Here is a 23,301-nt window from a genome sequence, read left to right as displayed (position 1 = left end):
ATTGCCACTATCCTTGGAAGAAAGCTGCCATTCTTTTGCACCCTTTCTTAGGATTAAAAGGGGTATGGCAAAGATTATAGTTACACATTTTGAGTTCTGAAGCAATAGATACATCCTGACATGCAGCGGACTATAATTAAAGCTTTGGCTGGAGTCATAGCATCCCTTAGACAACTCTGGGTTAGTCTGGTAGATTTTACTCAGTAGGCAACAGTGAGTATTGAAGATCTTTTTAATAGAGAGGGCTTCTTTCACTAAAGTATACAATACCTTAGATAGTTTAAAAAATTAGGACCACTGCTTGCTTTATGGGTTGCAGTGGTCACAGCTATGTTCCTGGTCCTGTCCCTTTACTGTTTCCACTTGCCTGTCTTCTCGCTCTCTTGTTACACTTTAGCAGCAGCTATCTTGATAATGCAAAACTGACTTTTCATTTTCAACATTTTATCTGTCTGCCCATTCCAAGGCTTCAGGTGTTAAACATCATATTTGACTTTTCCTTTCCTTGCTGCTTCATTTCTTTTGTGGAGGATTGTGATGTTATGTCAGAATTAATGCCTTGTCTAGCATGAGGAGAAGCTTTCATTCCATACATCTATCGCTTTGGAGGAAGAAATTACTTCCCTCTGAATTAGAGTGATAAAGCCAATGCAGGCAGATACTAATGGCAGTAGGAAGTAGTGATTTCTAGTGAATTGTTATGAGGAAGATGAGAGAGTGAGAGGACTAAGCTGGGTATATGCTACAAAATGAGTATCATTATAAGGAAGCATTAACTGCATAGTTTAATTTGGATGAAAATATTAGTGAATGAAATAGAAATTCTCCAAGAAAAAGCATATAACCAATAAAACAAAAAGAATTTGGAGAAAGAGTAAAAATTAACAGAAAACAACCAAATTACTTACTCCAAATTCTGATTCTGATTCCAGATGACATCCTACCAGTGGAACTCAGAACAAGGAAAGGCCATAAAATATGTGCTTAAAAATACCTTCTTTAATTTTTAGGTTTCATCCACACCTTTGGGTTGCTGCGGTATGAAGATGCCCCACTCACTGGTTTTTTAAGGACATGTTCTCATGACACAGCTACCATCTTTTCTCCAGTCCAGTGCTAAGGCAGCCTAAGGCTGGATATAGGTATTCTGGCATGAGAGGAATTTTTTACTCTTATGCTGGCATCAGAACTTCCTTGTGGACAATCTAGAGACATGGAGGTGGAATCTTGAGGCAATTTGGCTGGGGGTGGAGGTGATCTGGTTGAGTACAATCAGTTCAATGGGTTTGCTATGATACAACCTTCTTCTCTTCAGTCCTTCGGCTCAGGGCCTGTTCTGTGCTGTTCTGGCTGCAAGGGAACCATGACTTCTGCAGCCACTTTTTTAAAAAAACAGCTTGATGAACCTAGAGAGAGGTTATTCCTTCTGACAAGGAAGGAAACACTTTGCAAAGCCTTGAAATTGACCAGCCCATCCCTGGCTTAACATGTAGTTAAAAGGATTGTGCTCTAGTGCTCCTGTGCCCTGTGTAATGGGGAATTCACTTTTCAGTGACGGCTGCTCTTTGGGAAGTTCTGGCTCCTCACTTTCTCTTCTCATAGACTGTTCTTTTAAAAAGTTCTGGCCATGGGCAGAATTTTTTTTAAAAAATGGTCTGTGGTTATCAGCCTCGATTTGCATGGCAGGGCTTGAAATCATGGAGTGTTTTTAAATCAGAATGTTGAAGGTAGGATAAGGCCTTAAGTGCTGCAGTGGTTTGAACACCCTCCCGCTCCCCTGTCAAGTGACATAATGTCAGGCAACAATTGGGAAGACTGAGGTCTTTCTCCATCTTGGATCCAGAATGCCTTGCCCAAGACCACACTGAAGTCTCTCTGGTGCCAGGGAAACTTTCATTTACTTTGTTCCTTCCATTCCTGGAAGATCTTTTTAAAACTGATAACCCTCTCCTTTTAACATCTGTTTTTCACCGTCTTCTAATCTGTGAAGAGGTGAGGATTTAGACTGTGCAGAACTTTTCATCTTTAAGAGATACTGTTCTTTTGATGGTGCAGGAGGACATCTTTCTCACTTTTCAAAATGGAAGCTGGGGGTCTGTCAATCCCTAATTGGGGCAGAGCTGGGATGGGGGAAGGGAAAATGGGAGTGGGGAGCAGCAGCACCTCATGCTTTGAACCTGTGGTCTTGTTCTTGGGTGTGTGTGGTTTGTTCTTGTTTTGTTTCTTAACTTGGAGATTTTGGTGGATTTCTATCAGCACAGTCTCCTTTATTTTTTCAGTACAGTAGTCTTCTCACTTAGCTTTACTATGGCAGCAAGAATTATTTACAAAATCTGTAAGTGGTTTACCTCAGAGTCTGGGGTTTTACTGCTTTTCCTTACAATGACTTGTAACAGCCTAATGGAACACCTTTGCTGTGTTACTACTTCTGATCTGTGTTAGTTTGGTAAAATCTTATCTGTGATATTCATATATTCTACAACGTATTGGAGTACAGCTGAAAGCTGCCCATTTTCCTCATTGACAGGGTTCTGTCTTGTTATGCTTTGTGAACTGTGCTTTCCCTATCTGCTTACCACATCCAGAGCTTTCTGGATCTCATGGCATAAATCAGAGTAGTAATACTTTTTGCCTGCCTCCCTATGAAGATACTTAGTGGTGGTTCGTAAGTCTGTTTTCCAATATTTAAAAATATGAGTCAAATCTTACCTTACTCTGTCCACAGAAATCCACATCTCTAGGTTCAGTTTCTTGAAAAGTGTTCTGTTCCCTTCTCCTACTCTGTCTCAATTAACTACAAACATTTCATAACTGATACTGATGTATCTGGATGCATTGTCCAATTTTGCTTTGCCAACTTAGTCACCATTTAATACATAAATAAATTCTTGCTCTTGAATTCTGGGATCAGTGTACCCTTGTTAAAAAGAACTGTAGTTCATCTGGCAGGAAGGAAAATACTCTGGTCAACTATCAAGTTGTGACAAATGGATGCTGACAGTGTTGGTAGTTTGGCATTTCTTCTATCATCAGAGCTCTTGAAAAACCTTTCCACAGTGCTCCTCAACATCAGTGTAATCTCTTTTGCAACAAAGCTCTAAGTATGAGTAACATAGATGTATTTCCTTTTGGATAGATACACTCCATTATGTATTTTCATGCTTACCTGTGTATTGTTTGAAAAACATCTTGATGAATCCTTGTCTCTGGTGCATTCCTCACTTCCTCCTCCTATCACATTGCATGTTTTTATACTGATCAACTCTCCCAGGCTTCCTCTTTCAGGTAGCAGTAGTCTTCACAATCTGAGCCTATAGAGAACATCTCACAGTTAGAGAATCTGTCCAGTGAAAACTATTGGAGGGTTTCCACATGGTTTTATAAGGGAGCAACTCAAAATTTGTATGCATGAAAATGAATTCATTTTCTCTACTTTCAGTCAGTAGGGCTTTGGCCCAGTCTGTTGATCTATGAAGATTATCTTCTTTTCCTTTAAATCTGTATTACTCAAAATACATAACTGATAGCTAAACTTAGCATGTTAACAATTACTAGTTGGTGAAAATTCATCATTTACCATTTATGATCATATTTATGAATGTTGTTCACCCTTTTGTGACATCTGTGGATGGTTTTCCTTACATTTCTTGCTGGTTATGGGAGGCTTAACATTAAATCCATCTCTACCATTTACAGCCTGCTTCCTTTCTTAAAGTTGTGTTTTTGGTAATGATCATTATAGCAAGTGATATGTGTGATCTCACACCATTTTTATCTGATAATGTGGGACAAGTCATTCTTCAGTCAGACATCTTACTGAAGATGATTTTTACAATTCACAAACCAGGGCATCAACTTCTTTGTCTTATTATTTTCATTCATCAATACCAGTAAAGGTTACTTTTCACTTGCTTGATATTTATAAAGCAATTTCCTTCTATTTGAGCTGCTTTGCTCCATTTTCTAACAAAGACCATTGAATAGGTCAACCACTTTGTCTCGGCTTTTAAAATACTGTATCTCCCCTGCTAGAAAGTTGTCAGTTGCTATGTTATATGGGGCCTTTTTCCTTAGGCTGTAGGTTCTGCTATTTCTGTCTTTCTCAAAGGACTCTGTATCCAAAATATTTAATTTATCCCTTGATTTTGTACACTGGATATTTTGGCTTGAGCAGATGCTATTTTTGAGTGGCTTTGTTTTCTGATATCATAGGCATCTGCCTCTTTGTTAATTAATTACTTTTTCTAATGCATGTGAAGAGACCATGAAGGAGGATAGGTTTCTTTTTTGTAAATACGATTTGAGATCATGTGTACAATTACCACATTTGATCTCTTTCCCTGCTTCAGGTGCCTTTTTCCTCCTTGGGCCTATATTCCTTGATTTTATTGGCTGTTGCATATGTCTTGAGAATTGAATAGTGGCAGCAGAACCACACTTTGGTAGTGCACACTGAGGAACAGAAGGGGCAAGGGAGAGGAACAGGCAGGCTGGCTTTTACCAGAAACTTCAAACCTAGAATGATCTCAGCAAGGTTCTGTGCTTATGTGAATATACAGGTAATCCTTGCTTAATGACCGCAATTGAGACCGGAATTTTGGTTGCTAAGTGAAGTGGCCATTAAGCAAATTGGCCCAATTTTACTAACTTTTTTGCAGTGGTCATTAAGTGAATCACCATGATCATTAAGTGAACCACATTGTTGTTAAGCGGTTCCCCATTAATTTTGCTTGCCACAAGCTGGCCAGGAAGATTGAAAATGGCGATCACGTGACCACAGGATACTGCGATGGTCGTAAATGTGAACTGGTTGCCAAGCACCCAATTCTGATCATGTGACCGCGGGGATGCTGTGATGGTCGTAAGTCTGAGCACTTGTTGTAAATTGGTTTTTTCAGCACCGTCGTAAGTCTGAAGCATCACTAAATGAATGGTCATTAATTGAGGACTGCCTGTATAGATGACCACTCATAAAATCAAACTTATAGATAGGGAAATTTACTGCTGTTCCATCTTGATTGCTGACTAGTTCTAGAGTTGTAAAGACATTCCCTTATTGTTAATGAAAATATATTGATTTTACTTCCATAATTTTAATTTTTTCACATGTGGCAATACTTTTTCAAAAAGTTCAGTAAAATACTCCTCTTTTCTTAGAGTTAATACAGGTAGTCCTCAGTTAATGACAGCAATTGTGATGTGGTTGTAAAGTGTGATGTCACGTGACCATGCCGCTTAGCAATGGCAGTTGTGTTGCTATTGTTAAGTGAGAATCGCATGGGTCATTAAGTGAGAACCTCAAATGACTGTGACTTCTGATTTCCTACCAGCTTCCCCATTGAATTTGCTTGTGGGAAGCTGGCAGAGAGCGTCGGAAATTGCAGTCATGTGACTGTGGGGACTCTGCAGGGGCTGGAATCTGAGGAATGAGTTGTAAGTACCACTTATTCCGTGCTATCGGAAGCTTGAACAGTTACTGAACAAGTGGTTGTAAAATGAGAACCACCTTTATCTTCTTTTAAGGAAAAAAAACACTTCTTTTTTTAAAATTACTTTCAAGCCTAAATCTATCTATTCTGTCTAGTCATCTTGACTACTCACATAAGTCGAAAGGCAGAGTCTAAAATAAATAAATGAATAAATACTATTTTAGGTTTCCATAATTTTCTGTGGCTTAAACATATTCTAATATTACAGGTACAATCTGTGTACGAATACAGATTCGTCAAATACACCTACATAAAAATTATGATGAATGTCTTAAATGATATAGTTTATATCTTGAAATCAAGGCAAATCACATAAACTTGATAAGCTTCCTTAGTTTCATAACTTTGGGGATAGGACTGTATTAAAATAAGCCTTTTCAGATACATAAAACTCTGAGTAAATTGTAACATACCTCAGATAATTACAGATATTTAAATCTCTGAAGATACGTTTTTGTTATTTTTATACTTCATTTATATCCTGATTTTCCTTTACAACCTCACAGCATTGTATATTATTCTCTACTTTGCTAATTTTATTCTTACAACAACCCTATGAGATAGCATTTGAAATAAATAGATGTCAGGCATTTTAGCTAAAGAAAATATCTTTCACTTTCAGTATCACTTATCACAGATTTCTAATATTGATGAACAATTTTAAAAATAGAATGTATGGTTGAATTAATGTTTGTGATCAATCTTACCTTTATTGTACATTTAGAATTGATAGCAGGAAAAACTCATTGTTTACATAAGCATGTGTCTTCTGGAACAACATCCCCCCAGAGATATGTATGGCTCCCACTCTCCAAGTGTTTCAGAAGTCTCTCAAGACCTAGTTTGTTCCCAGGGCTGGAATTAGGGTATTTGTGGAGCCCTTGTCAAATCTTTAGTGAATGTTATTGATGTGGTTTTGTCTGGGCGGGCAGTCATGTTTTGTAAATTAGGAATCTTAAATATTGTAAGCCACTCTGAGTCTTTTTGGAGTTGGGTGGCCTCAAATTCCAATAAATTTAATTGAATTAAACAAGTAGTGGATGGTAGAAAATTTTATCACTTTTGAGTTGATTATCACTGCTCAACTCTTAAGAACATGCGTATGGGATTTACTAGTACTTGCACAGAGCTACCTGCTTCATTTCCCAAACCATCAGAATGAGTTCTGCATCAACACACAAGAATTCTCAACCTTGCCATCTTCACAAATATTTAGTACTATTAATGAGACATCCAGCACTCCATCCAGCTGATTTATGGAGGAATGCAAAAATCAACATCCAGCCAACATCCCTCTTTCTCCCCTGCCCCCCTTGTTGTTACTTTCTCTGTTAATTTTTGAGTGAGGAAGAAAAGCCACTAAGGAAAGATGCAAAGCTACCTCTTTGCTTAATTTAAAAAGCATGGTAAAGTGCTGTGGCATCTTGATTTCAAAGGGAGAAACGGGGCAAGGTGAGAATTTTCCTCAGTGGGGAAGTGCTCACCCAGTGACTTCCATGTTAATGTTAATGTTAATGTTAATGTCTTTATTGTGTTTCATCTTGCTCAGCAGCTGAGCCAGAAGCTTACCTATTGAAGACCTCCAGCATTGAGAGAATATGGAATGCTGATCTTGGATTGGCACAAATCAGATAAAATTACTTATTTCAAATGGGTGGCCACACTTCAGCTGTCCAAAAACCACTCTGAAAATCATTTAGGAGGGTGAAAGCAGTTACAGTCAGGGTTAAGTAGGTGAGGCCATAATTTGTCCCCCCTGCCCCCACATTGATTGAATGGAATTGTTTTTTGTTTTTGTTTAAAATAGTAAAGATCATACTCTGTTTTTTCATAATTGTGGTTTGCTTGGGTTGTAGGATTTGAAAAAAAGGTTTGGGGTCTACACCTGGCTTTGGAGTCTCAAGTCTAATTTTAAAGTAACTGTATAAAATAACATTTTATTTTAGTTACAGGCTATTTTCTTACACACCTTGTTTCTTCTCAGACTCTGAAAAGTTTTGACCCAGGAGAAAAATACTTCTGCAATACTTCATGGAATGATATATCTCATTGGGACAATGTGGCTAAAAGAAAGGTATGTAATATTCTGATCATCATTTGCAGACTTAAAATGAATTCAGTTGTTTGAGCGTGCCTTGTTAGATTTTTAAAAAATACTTTTGATTTGAAAAGGTGGTTCTATGCTGTATTGCAAGACTTTCCTTAATTTCAAAAGCTAATGTTCTATAACAGGGGAAGATGTTCTGAAAATAAAATAAGACTGTTCTGCATTTTTCTGTTATTTCTTTTTGTACTTCATTAAATTGTCAGAATTGCATGCAAAATAGCTGGTTGATTTTTCAGCATTTTGAAAATAAGTTACCACAGCTGTTATGAGAACTTATTTGATAATTCAGTGATTAACAGTATCAAACACCTAATTGGCATTGACATATTTAGTGCTTTACAGTTCCAGTAACAGCTTTTGATATTCTGCTTTACATTTTTTGTCTTAATTTGTTGGACCAAAGACTTCCATTGACATATTCCTTTTTTCTTTTAACCATAGATGGTTAAAAGATAGAATTTGGCATTCCTTCTGGTAGTACTTGAGTTATTGTATGACATAGAAAAGCATCTCTTCTTCCCTTTTTTCCTCATTTATTTTCTCATTCATTTTTTTCTCATTTATTTATCTTCTTGGACTAATCTGGAGTCCACACTGCTGGTATTCTCGTAATTCTACTGATTCTCAGCATCAGCAACAATTTAATTTCATTTGGCTTGGTCCTCATACTATTTTTATTATTATATTAATTATTTAATACAGAGAAGATAAACAGATAGGGTCATTATGATGTCCTGAAGAATAGTTCATATCCAGTTAACAAGACTAGTGTTTTTTTGGTACTTCTGTATTGACCAGTTGATATATACATTAATGTCCCTTTTTCCTGTTTTTCAGAGATATAGAACAAATCCATATTGCTGCAGCTTGTGCAAATTTTCATCAAAATTTCTTAATTCTTTCAAAAATCATCTGAACCGTTACCATGAAGATGAAATGGATCAAGAGCTAGTTGTTCCTTGTCCAGAATGTTCGTTTGCTTCTCATTCTAAAATAGTAGGAAAACACCTCCGAATGTTTCACTCCAAGAAAAAAATACAAAACTATAATGTGAGTGGTGGTATGAGACAATTCCGGAATGATGCAGTAAACTTTGTATGCCAGAAATGTCAGTTTACTGACATGCTGTACTACAATACAAAGAAACATGTGTTGGTAAATCATTTTCAAAATCTAATAAGCACATATTTTGAGGAGAGGCCTGATGAAAGCGAAGAGAATTTTACTGATCACTACTGTAAAATGTGTAATGCTTTTGCAAATAGCCGAGATTCTTTAATATATCATGTCTTAACATCTGAAGTACACAAAGATCTGGAAAATATACTGGGGCGTGTAATTTCAGTTCAGCCTAAAAAACCAGGACAAACAAAGTCACTGCAGATTATCAATATTGCTCCCAAGCCATCTACAGTTGGAACTGCTACACCACTGATTCCTACCTCTGTAGGATCAAATTCTACATCACGTGTTCAACTTTCACTTCCATCAGTTAATCAGAATCAAAATATGGTGTCAACAAAAGCAGTTCATAACATGGTTGCACCTTTGGGTGTTTCAGGAAGCTCCAATAGTGTGACAGCTTCAACGGCAGTTGACCAGTTACATATTACCCTTTTTCCTGGTCCTCGCCCAGGAAGTCAGAATAATGTTGGTCTTCAGCCTGCAGTTTCCCAACCAGTTTTTGTTTCTCACCGTTTCCCCCTAAAACAGCCTGTAAGACCTGGAGTTCTTTGCCTAAATCAGCCTACAGGAAACATAAGTAGAGCTGTTCCTCCAGGAGTCATTTCATTCACTCGACCTATCAGGCCTACTCTGCTTCCTGTCAATCAACCAGTCAGAACTATCAGCAGTCCAATTATGCCAGGGCCTGGTTCTATTCCAGTTAACAGGCCTTCATCACCTGGCATCCTTGCTGTAAATCGACCTATTGGCAGTAGTTCTGGAATTCTTCCAGTTCCCCAGACAATTACATCTGGAGTTCTTCAGTTTAATCATCCGGTCACACCAGGAGTTCTTCCTGTAAACCCATCTGTTGGACCTGGGATTGTACAGTTTAATCGACCTGTTACACCAGAAGTTCTTCCTGTAAATCAGTCTGCTAGACCTGGAGTGTCTCAGAATGCTACTTTACTTACTGCTGGACCTATTCTTAGACAGTTAGTTCCAACTGGCAAACAAGTTAATGGAATACCTACATACACCCTTGCACCAGTTTCTGTTACTTTGCCTGGGCCCCCAGGTGGTGGGGTGGCAAGTGTTCCACCACCTCATGTACCTGTTCAGCTGATGCAACCTGGCCCGGTTACCCAGCTGTCTCAAGGTCCTGCTACTGTGCCATCTCCTGTTGCAGTAAGTTCTACAAACTCTCTTACCAAGTCTTCTCCAACCAGTTCTGCAATGAGTCTAGTTCTTAAACAGGCTAAGCAGTGGAAGACTTGCCCTGTTTGTAGCGAGCTTTTCCCATCAAATGTCTATCAGGTGCACATGCAAGTGGCCCACAAATGTAGCACATCAAAGACGGAGATTGCTCTTGAAATAGACAAAGTTGCAGTCTGTGCACCTTTTCTGAGGTGGCTAAAGGATAAGACAGTGCGATGTTTTTCTTGTAAATGTTTTTTATCTCAGGCAGAGCTTCTAAAACATATTTTCATTCATGGGTTAACTTGCCTCTTCTGTACCAGTATTTTCCATGATTTAAAATGCCTTGTGGATCACACACGAACTCTGCATAATGGAAAGAAGAAACTGCACTCTGATTATGATGATAAAGGGTTTCAACTTGTGAGTGATTCTGAGGATCACCTAGTATTCCCTCATTTTGACTTCAATATAACTTCAAAAGAATTTGGTGAAAGAGAAGTGCACCTTGTTGTACTTGCTGGGGTAAATTCAAGGACACTTATTCCTTTGTATATCAAACTGCAGCATGAACGTGCTGAAATGAATAGAGAGAACAAGAAAGTTTCCACTTGCCCTTTTTGTTATGGTACTTTCACTAGCACAGAAGCCTATGAAATCCATTTGAAAGAGCGGCACCACATCATGCCAACTGTGCATACTATTTTGAAGTCTCCTGCTTTTAAATGTATTCACTGCTGTGGTGTATACACTGGCAACATGACTTTGACAGCTATCGCTGTGCATTTGCTTCGTTGTCGGAGCGCTCCTAAAGAAACCACGCCAACTTTGAAGATGCAGCTTGAACTTGGTGAGAAGCAGGAGCTATCACTTACAAATGGGGAGAACCATGATGATACTTCTCTTTCAGTCAAGAGGAAACAGTCTGATCATCTTTATGCTGTTTCTGTTTCAGAAGACCAAAGCAATGATGACCAGCCGTTCCTGATTATAAATAGCGGTACAGCCCAAATTCCAATAAAGGAGGTGAATTGTGTGCCTTCCAAACGACAAAAGACTGATCATAAAACTGAAACTAAGGGAGAGTCTTCAGTTGACGATCTTCATGTGTTGGTGTTAAATCCAAAGCCATTCCAACAAAGCTCAAATGAAGTCCAAAAAAGGTTTCTTGCGGATTATTTTCACAAGAAGCCATATCCCAGTAAAAAAGAGCTAGAATTGCTGTCATCCATTCTGTGTGCATGGAAAGTTGATGTTGCATCATTTTTTGGGAGAAAAAGATACTTCTGCCTAAAGGCAATAAAAAACTTTAAGCCATCTGTGCTTTTGGGCTTTAGTATGTCAGAACTTAAAAATGTAAAGCACAGATTGAACTTAAAATGTGAATTGGAGGGTGTATAATTTTTTTTAAAAAATAGCCCTGATATCAGGCAACCAAGATTGCATATTACATCAGTAACTATTCCACCAATTTAGTTTTTTGTAACATTAAAATATTAGTGTTCACTGGCTACATTTGCACACTTTAGTAAGCAAGACTTACAAAAAAAAATTATTATTCACAAGCAGTTTGTACTTTGCCTGATCAGTCCTTGGTTCCTTCCACCACTAATAGTGACTACAGTAACAAGGAAATCAGGAAGAAAAGGCTTAATGTTAAATTAGATTCCAGATTCCTGGCTTTTTGCTCTGGCTTGAAATTCTGGCTTGTTAGGTGTATAACAAATCATGAACTTATGAGTTCTGACATAATGTGAAGTGTTTTTGTTTTTTTGGTAAGCTCAGGTTACTGTGGTTCTCTGGCTGGTGGAAAGTACCAAGAGTGAGTCACAGGGCAACGTACTGCTCCTGAATGATAAACTAGATCTTTTAGACTCATAGTTCACTATTTTGTGTGAACACAATTGGTGCCATTGGGATGTACTACAGAATACCTGAAGTTTTAGTTCCTTTTGTTCTGTTTTGTTTGTTTCCTTGCTTATGATGTAGTTTTTTCTGTCCATGGGATTTTATACAATTGTGTAACAAATTTCTAGTTTTTTTAAAAAAATACCAATTGTTTCTAAAAAAAAAATAAAGTGTATAGTTTTGGTAAACTATCAAAATTGGTTAGATGGTTATAACAGTGTAAAAGAATCATCCCCCCCTTTAAAATTAAGATGCTTGGTTTTTAATATGACCTTCATATCTCCCTTAAAAATATTCAAACTTGCCAGGGTATAGCCAGTATCAAATACTACAATCTTGATAATAATAGTAAGACGTATTTCCTCCTGTAGATACAATGGTACACATGAGATATTTTCAGATGCTTTTTCTGAACTCCTCCCTAGTAAGAAATTCTAGATCTTTATAGATGTGCCATTGTTTTTCTGTAGCTTTGGTTTTCAGATACCGATAACGCATCTTGGCTTAAATAGGAGCTGCCTGTTCAAATAAGATGTACTTGTCTTCAATGTATGTCCCCCAAATAAGCTATTATAATTCAGAAAAAAAGCCATTCTAGCTAGGGAATTCTGTGAGTTGAAGCTCATGTATTTGGAAGATGTCCAGGTTGGAAAAACAGATGTAGACTGAAATGGCTGCCTAGAGCTAACTTCAGCTTAATGCTGTAGTTTGCTGTGAGCATACTACTTTGCATTTCATTCCAGAAAGATATTGGTATTGCATTCATGACTGTTAATCCTTGTGCTGGCATATGTTCAAGAGCAAAATTGGAAATGACTTCTTGACACTTTGCTATATTGCTGTGAAGATTGTCTTTGGAATATGGGATTAAAGACAACTTCTTTAGCAATTTAGTGTGGGAATATGTTTGAGATTGATACACAATCTCATGGATAATGATAATAGAAGTATGTGAGAGAATATTTAAATTTATAATCTTAGGGTTATTTTTCTTCAATCAAATGTTGATTGAAACTTTTGCTGTCGTAGCGGCTGATGGTTTGATACCACCAATAGATGATAGTTTTGTCTAAAATTATTCAAGAGATAAGCACGATGGCTATTTTTAAACCCAAAGTAAGACTGAAGTTGTGGCAGGTTTTGTTGCTATTGTTTTTAATTTTATTTTGGGCATTGGATGATTGAACAGTTTCCAGATGCAGAAGGTTAATGTTTAGCCACTAGAAGATGACTAGCTATTAAACTTGAATAGGATACCTTATTACTGCAGTATAAGAAAACATTTGGTGTGCAGACTTTACAATGCTTTTTAGTTACTAAAAACATTTCTTATGGCAAGACTTTTCTTGTTTTGATGAAACTGCATGTAAATAACTGCAATTTAAGTACTTGCATTACAGGCTGTTAAATTTCTATAAATGACAGAGAATTGTAAGAGGGTTTACTGGTTTGGTTTCTGTTCTTTCATGTAGCCTCATCTTCCAGTAGCGATAACAAAGTATTGATATTTAAATAGAACTTACAATCCCTGGAGGCATTATAGAAACTGATAGGTCACATCTGTGCTAGCACTGATTATTATGTAGCAGGACTGAAGGACTTGGGAAGAGATGGCCACTGAGAGCAAGAACAGCTTTTACTGGCTCTCATTTCATCTATCAGGGTTATTGAGAGAAGTACTAGATTCTAGAATCATGAGAACAGCACCGTCTAAACCTGTTTTAAGCTTACACATATGCACTATGTACAAAATAAAATGACTGCAGCCAGTTAAAGTTAAGACAAAACATCTGCTCTGGAAGATAGTAATCTCTAAATCAAGACAGGCTAAACTGCAAATGTATTTAAAAGGGAGGTCTAAACTACTATTTGGTCAAAATGTATATCTTATTTTTTAAAGGAGAAATACACTTGCTCTTGGGTGCCATTGCAGGGAATATTTTAATATAATTATTTGCTTCCCAGACTATTTTCTAATCACAGCTTCACACCGTCTGTGCTGGTTTTTCCAGAGTAATGAAGTGAATTACTTAACTCATCAGTGTTTTTGACCCAGTAGAGGGTATCAGTCTCTGGGAGGTCACGATGTTCAGCTTGGGACAGCCATGTGAGAACCAATATTTTACTCTTCTGGAGCTTTATTCTTCAACTTATAGACAACAATTGGACATTTGTAAGACTTTCCATGTCAAGGCTAATTGTATTGTGAATCCGTTGATTAGTACCACTTGGTTGACAGCCTCCAAAAGTGTGGCTGACCATATTGCCTTCAGAAAGCATGCAGAGTTAAGGTCTACAAAAGAGAGGCCAGGGCAGAGGCTGTCTCTGATGTTACCTTTCTTTCTGCCTGGTCTGTTCAGGCTTTTGGCAACCTACACATGTTATACTGGAAAATCCTATTTCTGAGTTACAGAAATATGACTTGGTGCATGACTCTTCATGCTTCCCTCTGACTAGCTTTACTAAATTTTCATAGTGACAAAGCGGTCCTCCAGTTGGATACTTAATTTTTAATCTAATGAAATAACAAAGCAAAAAAGTAGGGAAACTTACCTGGTTTTAGAATATTTTCAATTACTATTTGTGTCAAGTGATATACCTTCTCTCATTCTTCTTGGATGCTTTCACTTCACTGGAATAGTTATTTCATGTTCTTGGCATCATGCCCCTAAACCAATTATACAGTATCCTTTCAACTGGTGGCTGTTCAATTCATACTCCAGGCCTTGGCCAGGATTACTAGTGTCTTCACAATATCTTGCCTTTCTAATTACTGGTGCTACCTTTGATTCTATCTTAATGATTGCATCCACCTGGAGTTATATTACTTTGCTAATAATTCATATATAGGAATCCAGAGGCCACACTGAAAAATCATCTATAATGGTTCTTTTGAGTGGTCATCCGTGAAATCACATGATCCACTTTTCTTCCCTACATTTAGTTTACTGATTTGGGAAATGTTGAATAGTTTCTAAAGTTTATGTGCCAGCATTACTACTTTTAGCATTTCCTCAGGTACAATTAACAGTTACTTCCCTGTAAAAAGGGTATATGGTCAGATCTGAAAATGAAACGTGATGCTTCAACCTGCATTTATGCCAAGCATATGATGAATTTATTCCCTTTGAAGTAAAACTTACATCTGTCTGGTGGGAGGAGATGGGCGGGGACAAATTTCATAAATAAATAAATAAAATAAATAGTCTAAATAGATTATATTGCTACCCTTAGAGTAAATTCCTAAAAAGTTGAATTCTGATTCAGTTGCTCACTATCATGTTGATTTGGTAATGAAAGAGACAAATGAAAAGATACGCAACTTCCTAATCAATTTAGCCCCACTTTCCCTTTGTTGAACTACTATTTTCACATTTAGCAATGAGCTATGCATCCCAGAATTAATGGGAGCTGAAATCCAAAGCATTTGAAGGATACAAATTTGTCTTCCACAATTTAAACTTGAAATGTTTGGCTGATAATATGGGGGTAGAAGCAGAAAGAGAGTGTTCCTCAATTTGAACTCTATATAGCTTTCACGTGCTCCTGTGATAAACCTGCCATAATCATATATCATTTTATTGGCCCTCATAGATGGTATTACTATACTGTGTATTACTAAGCCCTATCTCATTTTTAAATCAAAATCTTGTACATCATGGTTAAGCATACTTTAGAATAAGGGTTAGAATATTCCTTAGAAGAAATGAGTCATATTCTCCATTAAAAAGAAAAACATGGAAAATCAAGGCCTTATTCGCTATAGCCTTCTGTGACGAAAAGCACAGCCAGTAAAAGACCCCCTGCCCCTCTTGTACAGCAAACTCATAGTATACAGTTTTGACAGGGACTGCAGCCTATTAATACTTTCTTTTCTGCCATCTTACATTGTGAAAAAATCAAACCATCTTTTCACAACGTTTCTAGAATACATTTAGGATGTGAAGATGGTTTTGTGGTTAAGATGTGGACAACATGCTTTAAAATAATGCCATTTTAATCTAAAAACAAACTTAAATGCTTAATTACAAGTTTAAATTATAAGCTCTTTGGTGATCACATATTTCACATTATCTATAAAAGGATATTCATGAAAAAGAACTTTGTGAAACAGTTGCCTCTGAAACATAGCAATCTGTACATATTGCTGTTTTTCTTTAATCTGTAGCACTTCAAAGAACAAAGTTGCTTTTGCTTTGCTCTAGTCAGCCAGTGGATTTCCTCTTAATGTGTTGAATAGAATCTAGACACAGTCATTAGCATCAATACATATGTTGGTCCTTATTGCACTTATAAGTATCACTAAATTATTTCAAAAATGTCCCTGTAGCACAGAAATTAATATCAACAGCAGGAAATACAGTATATTTCCTTTTTTCCCCACTTCTCTACATACAGGCTTTGTTATTCCTCAAAAATTTTAGCCAGAAAACTATGTAACACAGTTTGATACCTGGCCGTGAAACCTTAATCTAGTCTTGTTTTAGGAGGTAGGGAAATACAGGGATGAATCACATAGGTTGGTTTTCTGAACCATTCTGGCTGAAAAGGCAAGGGGAATATAGAACTCGTGTATATTCAAAATATTACTTGTAATACTCTCTTGTTTTTTCACTTGGAATTACGTGTCCAAGCACAGCTCCCATTTATGTTTTTTCCTTTCCTTTGGCTTTTCCTTCCACTTTGCAATTTAGAGAGAGAAGCTGAGTTTCTTCCTTTGTATCCAGTCCTTCCTCCCACCTATTCCCTCTGTCTAATCTCTCAAGAGGATAGGGCTAGACTTGCTTACAGCTCATACAATATACATATACTACCTATTCCTACAGTTAAAATTAACTGCCACTTAAGGCTGTATATTAGGTTGTGCTTTAGGATGACTAGTATTTCTACAGAAAATCCAGCTGAAATACTTGAAGACCAAGTGGGACACAAGAGGAAGGCACCATAGTTTTCCAAAAAAGTGCAGCAGCAACTTAAAGGCCAGCATGGATCTTACTGATAACGCTCTCCTTTACATGTTAATACTTCCAACTAAATCACATACATTGTGCTTAATCAAGACAAGGAAAGTAGTCTTCAGTCTTGAAGAGATCCAGAGGCTCATACAGGGCTTGAGTCTGCCGTGATGAAGATGATTTCTGTAATGAAAATCTACATATCAAAATACTTGTATACCTGTTTTTTTAGAACCCACAAATTTAAAAGTTTTGGATGACACGTCCCTCTTAAGTTTGTGTGCCTTCCGTGAAATATATTGAGCAGATCCATAGACAAAGTTAGCCTGGTTTTGCAAACTATTACCTTCTATACATGGAGAACAAGGAACATGGGGGGGGGGGGGGGGTGGATGAAGCTAGCATGCTCAAGCAAGCCTTTTGAGGACTACAGAAATAGGTAATCTGTTGTCCTCCAAATTCCTTTTGTGTTTATCTAAAGAAAGACCCTGAAAAAAATTACCCCTCAAATTAATATTAAAATAATCATTTGCCCCCATTTTTACATTCTCTGAAAATCTAAAATAATTATCTCACTGAAAAATTATTTTGGAAATTATTTGGGGTAAATGTATCATAACTTTATGAATTCCTAATGATTGACTATCTACCTTGAGCTTATGGGAGTTACAAAAGCATCTGTCCCTGGTATAGAGATTCAAACAGCCTAAATTTAAGATTTCAATAATCTACTCCATAAAATGATCTCAATTTATATCTCACATCTTTTCACCCTTAATGAAGAAAACTTACATTTAAAAAAGATGGCACGTTGATTGTGTATAATATTTTTTTTAATGTATTTGGGAAAGTTCCAAGGTCTGATTCTGCCTTTATGACCTGTTCTTCCATTCCAGCCACATTATCACCAATCATTTTTACAAAAGCCTGGTTTAAAAGAAAAGGGGAGAAAGATAGCAATAGCAAAACTATTCCAACAGAATGTTAACAAAGAGTGGTTCAATTTCCTAGCTTTGAGTTAGAGTACTGGACTAAGCCTGGAAAGATCTAAACCCAGCAATAAAATCACTGACTGAGTACATCAACTCTTCTCATCCTAGTCTACTTCACAGAATTGTTGTAAGAATAAAAAAGGGAAGAGAAAAACATAAATAATGCTGAAATAATAAATTTCAAGACCTACAATCCACTTCACTTTGCTAAATTAAATGGGTTGTATAATTGTATGAGACAGCAACAAGTACATGCATGGTTTAGTCAAGAACTGTGACCTTTGGAAGTTACAATTTAATTTAGAAATATGAATGCATGATGCAACATAACAGCTGAATAAAACAAAAGTGAATTTGAGAACTACAGGATTCATTGTATTTTGAACTTCTGAACTAATCTGAAATCAGGTGACTCAAAGAGTGGAGACGTGTGTATATGAGAAGTTCTTCAGAATCAAATTGTGATTCACTATATTTATTTTAATCCCACCTTTATTATTTTTATAAATAACTCAAGGCGGGAAACATACCTAATATTTCCTATTTTTCCCACAATAACAACCCTGTGAGGTGAGTTGGGCTGAGAGAGAGTGACTGGCCCAAGGTCACCCAGACAGCTTTCATGCCTAAGGTGGGACTGGAAAACTCAGTCTCCTGGTTTCTAGCCCAGCACCTTACCCACTAGACCAAACTGGCTCTTTATAATACATTATATTATAATATTACATATTGCAGTATTATAATACTTTATATATAATACAAAATAGATAATTATACAAAATAGAGAGCAAATTTGGTCTAGTGGTTAAGGCAACTGACTAGAAACCAGGAGACAGAGTTCTAGTCCCACCTCAGGCATGAAAGCCGGCTGGGTGACCTTGGGCCAGTCACTCTCTCTTAGCCCAACTCACCTCACAGGATTGTTGTTGTGGGGAAAATAGGAGGAGGAAGGAGTATTAGGTATGTTCACCACTTTGAGTTATTTATAAAAATAATAAAGGCAGGGTAGAAAATAAATAAAATATAATACAAAAATATTATTCTTTATAATACAAAATACATTTTTGTCACAGTAACCTAGATATTAAGAAGGCAATAATAATATAATTAAACTTGTATGCCACCCAACTCCCAATGACTCTGGGTGGAATGGCAACTTTAAAACAAATTGCTCCTTATCTTAAAAAATTATCTAAAATACATGTGTTCATTAAAACATGTTGGGAAAACTGTGTGCATAGAAACATCCTTGTCCTTTCAATCATGATTTCTTGCTGGAAAGATTTTCTATATTGATTATGGAATTAAGGATCTGCAAAGAATCATTACACTGGGTTATCTCTTGCTACACTACAGTATTACAAGACTTAACTCCCAAAAGGAAAATAAAATAGTAAATCATTTCTATCAGCTTTTTAAGAGAACTATAATATTGACATTAGAAACACATACCTCTAGTTTGTCAATCTTTCTATAAAGCTTCTTCATTTCCATTGCCTTTGCATGAATATGTGGCACACTTTCATTAATTACTTGAGAAGAATCACTTCTAATCTTAAGAGGAAAAAAACAAAATATATACTTTATTGTAACCAACTTGAAGCAATAAGCTTTGACAAAATCTAACCAATGCATTTGAAATCCTATACAAATTGAGTTATCATCCAAAAGAATGTAGACAACCCTACAGGTTAACACCAGACTTCATTTAGAACAGATCTGTAAATGCTTCTAGATTTGACAAAAGCAGATTTCAACAGTTTACTATATACTGCAGATGTGGAAATCAACTTACAATATCACATACAAATCAGAATTGAACACCACTACCGTTGATTGTTATACCGACAAATGTTTACCTTTTTAGCGTCAAACAGAATGTTGAAAATTCTAACTTCTTGAAGGATTTACTGTATTCCTCAAGTAGCACTAGAAGCCTTATTTGAGAAGACTATGTGCTCAGAGGCTGGTCAGGGATCTGACAGGAATCCAACACATATTCCAGCATTTCAAGCCTTATCTGTGTAAAAGTGTATCTGAAGTCCTTTGATTTCAGTCACTGGGTTGTTTTCAACATCAACAGCATCTCATAGTCTATAACAGGTGTGTCCAACCCACAGCCCTGAACAGCTAGTAATGAGGCCCCAAAGAATCATAAACTTTTAACATTATTTTGCGATTTTTTTCATGACTCAATCACACGGTGTTTGAGCACGGACTGCGTAGGTAGAAACAATAGAACGCTGTGTACGGGAGGGGGCAGTGCAGTGCTAATGCGGCAGCCCGCTACACACATCAGCTTGTGGCTACTTGGTGTTATATATAATATTTCAACCTGTGACAAGTGTTTATTATTAAGTAGACATGTAAGTTTTCTTATTTGATTATTAACTTTGCTTTTATTTGCCTACCTAACAATTTATGATGGGCTTGTTATGTTATTTCTTAAAAAATATATTTATTCCTAAATAAACTTATTCCAGCATGGCTCCAACGTTGTTTCAACAGATGGTAGAACCCAAAAAAGAAAAGAAAAAAAGAAAAATCACGGATGAAGGAAGAGTATTCAACGAAAAATAGACAGATGAGTATTTTTTTGTTGAGACAAATACTAAGGCACTATGCTTAATTTGTAGGGAAAATGTGTCACTTTTCCAAAACTACAATTTGAAAAGGCATTATACGGAAAAACATGCTGCCAAATTCGAAGCGTATCAAGGAATTTGTCGTAAAGACAAATGAGTGGAACTTAAAAAAATCTGTCTCAACAATTTTTTTTTTAAAAGTCACAACTCAAAAGGACTCTATTATAAAAGCTGGTTATTTGGTAGCAAATCTGATTGCAAAAAAATCAAAACCATTTACTGATGGTGAGTTTATTAAGCAATGTATGGAAAGCGTGACAGATATAATTTGTCCTGATAAAAAAAGTGATTTTTCTAAAATCAGTTTGTCTTACCAGAATATAGCCAAGTGAATCGAAGAAACAAGAAAATCTATCAAAAGAGGTTTGAAGAGTAAAACTGCTAATTTCAAATTTTATGCTTTGGCAATGAATGAAAGTACTGATGCTACAGATATGGCTCAACTTGCCATTTTTATTAGAGGTATTGATAACGAATATAATGTCACTGAATAAATGGCTTTTTTGGTGCCATTAAAGGACACAACAAAATCTCTTGATTTGTACAAAGCAGTAAAAATGACATTAAAGCAATTTTCTTTAACCGTTGTCAACATATCTGGTATATCTACTGATGGCGCCCTGGTGATGGTTGGTAAAAGTGAGGGACTTACAAAATTGATAGAAGACGATGCAAGTGCCACCATCAACTCATGTTTGATGAAGTACCACTGCATTCTACATCAAGAAAATTTATGCACGAAAGCTTTAAAAAATGGATGTCATACAAATTTATTTTTATTAATTTAATTTTTATTCTGCCTTCCTTTATTTTTTTTTATAAATCACTCAAGGTGGCGATACCTAATACTCTTTCCTCCTCCTATTTTCCCCACAACATTGTCATCAAAGCAGTGAATTTCATAAGGGCCAAGCGATCATCGCCAATTCCAGGAGTTCCTTAAAAGTATGGATGCTGATTATGGGGACACAATTTACTTTTCTGAAGTACGCTGGCTAAGTCAGGGTAAAATGCTGGCAAGATTTTATGATTTGCAAAATGAAATCAAGTCATTTATGGAATCAAAAAGAAAATTTGTGCCAGAACTTGAAGATGAAAAATGGCTCACAGATTTAGCATTTTTGTTGGATTTGACTGCTCATTTAAATTAGTTAAACATGCGTCTTCAAGGTGAAAACCAACTTATCACTTCAATGTTTCAAACCATAACAGTGTTTGAAATGAAACTTAAAGTATGGTAAGCTCAAGTATGGAAAATAATTTTATACATTTTAATACATTGACTAAACACAGTCTGTGAACAGCGAGAAATATGCAGCCTTGCTTTTTGGTTTGATATAGGAATTTGAGAACAGGTTTCAAGATTTCCAAAAAAAATCAGTATTTTGGTATATTTTTGATTCCATTTTCAGTCGACATAACTACATTACCTCCAAATTTTCAAATGGAATGCACAGAGTTGCAGACATTCAACTCAAAAAAAAATTTGGTCATGTCTCTCTCCTGGACTTTTATAAGACCTATCTTCCCAGAGAAAAATATCCCTTGCTTCACAATCACACCTAATTCATGACATCGCTATTTGGCAGCACATACAGTTGTGAGCAACTATTTTCAAAGATGAAGCACACAAAGAGTAAAATTAGAATTAAAATTTCTGATGACCACCTTGAGAACTCACTGAGAATTGCAACCATTTTCATCGAACCAGTCATTGGTGCATTAGTTTCACAAAAACAAGGTCAAATATCCCACTAGTTTCATGTTGCCCTCTTTTTTTAAATTTTATAATAAAAATATTAAAAAATGAAGTTTTATTACTTATATAGATTAAGTGTATTATATATTTTATGTGTGGCCCAAGACAATTTCTCTTCACTCAGTGTGGCCCAGGGAAGTCAAAAGGTTGGACACCCCTGGTCTATAAGGAAGACTTCTAACACAACCCACAAGTTTTTAAGTAGCGTACCTACCATGTCCAGCATTCCCACAAACTCATCTACCCTGATCAACAGATCTTCAAGACTCTTGTCTAAAGTTTCAATCTGCAAAAAACAAGTCAAAATAAATAATTCATAAGCTGCAGCAAAACGGCAAGCGCAGGAGGGGGACCCCAGACGCCAGTGAAAAAGAACAGGCAGCAGCAAGACTCGGAGGCCACCGGTTGCGGAACGCTCCGCAGTTGACCGTGACTTCCCGCTGGCATTACCTTGGCTCGCCTGGCATTTAAAGCAATTTGCTATGAAGTCCAACCATTGCTGCTGAAAATGTATGGCGACTACAGCACCGTTAGGATGCCTCACAGAATAACATGGGAAATTCAGACACGTTGTCGCCCCCAACGATTGTCGTCTGAAGGAGTACGCTATGCGGGGTGAGGAAGGAAGAGGGCACAGGACGACGTGAGAGGCTTAAGCAGGCTGGCGTTCAAAACGGGCCCGCCCAGAAAAGGCATCTCCTGTTCATTTACTCGCCTGCCCGGCTGAGGCGACGCTATCCAGCGGCGAAGGGAGCAGGTAGGAGGCGTAGTCAGCCGTCGCGGCGGCCAGTAGAAACTCCCCGCTCAAGGCATCTCCTTCCGCCGGGTCCTCCTCTCCGATGCCGGAGGCACTGCTGTGACTCTGCGAGACATGGCCGCTATCACCGCTCGACGAGGAGGAGGAGTGGGGCAGCGGCGTCGGTTCCGCCGGAGCGGCGGCGGCAGGAGCTCCTGCCGCCTGCTCCATCTCCCGCCGCTCTTCCGGACAGCGCCCAACCCTGAATGAACCGCCTGTCACCTGATTCGGGGCGTTTTAAATCAGAAGCCCTCCAACTGACAGCTTAATTGCTCCCCCTCCCGCCCCC

At 37.2% G+C, this 23,301-nt stretch overlaps 2 protein-coding genes across 5 annotated transcripts in view; one reads left to right on the top strand and one right to left on the bottom strand.

Moving 5' to 3' along the window:
* The window catches only part of ADNP2 (ADNP homeobox 2), a 19,593-nt gene extending 7,531 nt beyond the window's left edge, over positions 1-12,062 (top strand). For both annotated transcript variants that reach the window (XM_063298995.1, XM_063298996.1), the window contains 2 exons: positions 7,474-7,563; positions 8,434-12,062. In XM_063298995.1, the coding sequence (XP_063155065.1) occupies positions 7,474-7,563; positions 8,434-11,358 (3,015 nt within the window). In that variant the 3' untranslated portion in view covers positions 11,359-12,062. The remainder of the gene's footprint in view (positions 1-7,473; positions 7,564-8,433) is intronic.
* The window catches only part of BLOC1S4 (biogenesis of lysosomal organelles complex 1 subunit 4), a 23,992-nt gene extending 691 nt beyond the window's left edge, over positions 1-23,301 (bottom strand). The window contains exons 1-5 of one of the 3 annotated variants that reach the window (XR_010067641.1): positions 22,932-23,299; positions 22,431-22,502; positions 19,265-19,366; positions 17,613-17,747; positions 3,167-3,311 (exon numbers count right to left, since the gene is read on the bottom strand). Coding sequence is in view for 2 of the 3 variants with exons in the window: in XM_063298998.1 (XP_063155068.1) it covers positions 16,917-17,003; positions 17,613-17,747; positions 19,265-19,366; positions 22,431-22,502; positions 22,932-23,183 (648 nt within the window). In the remaining variant the exon portion in view is untranslated. Of the gene's footprint in view, positions 1-3,166; positions 3,312-15,844; positions 17,004-17,208; positions 17,309-17,612; positions 17,748-19,264; positions 19,367-22,430; positions 22,503-22,931 lie in introns of those variants that run through there. The other 2 variants (XM_063298998.1, XM_063298999.1) reach the window with 2 other exon arrangements.

The sequence above is a fragment of the Candoia aspera genome, chromosome 3 (assembly GCF_035149785.1).
Source record: "Candoia aspera isolate rCanAsp1 chromosome 3, rCanAsp1.hap2, whole genome shotgun sequence".
In the NCBI taxonomy this organism is placed as follows: Eukaryota; Metazoa; Chordata; class Lepidosauria; order Squamata; family Boidae; genus Candoia; species Candoia aspera.
Note: the sequence above shows the minus strand (reverse complement) of the source record. Positions and strands in the feature narration are given on the sequence as shown.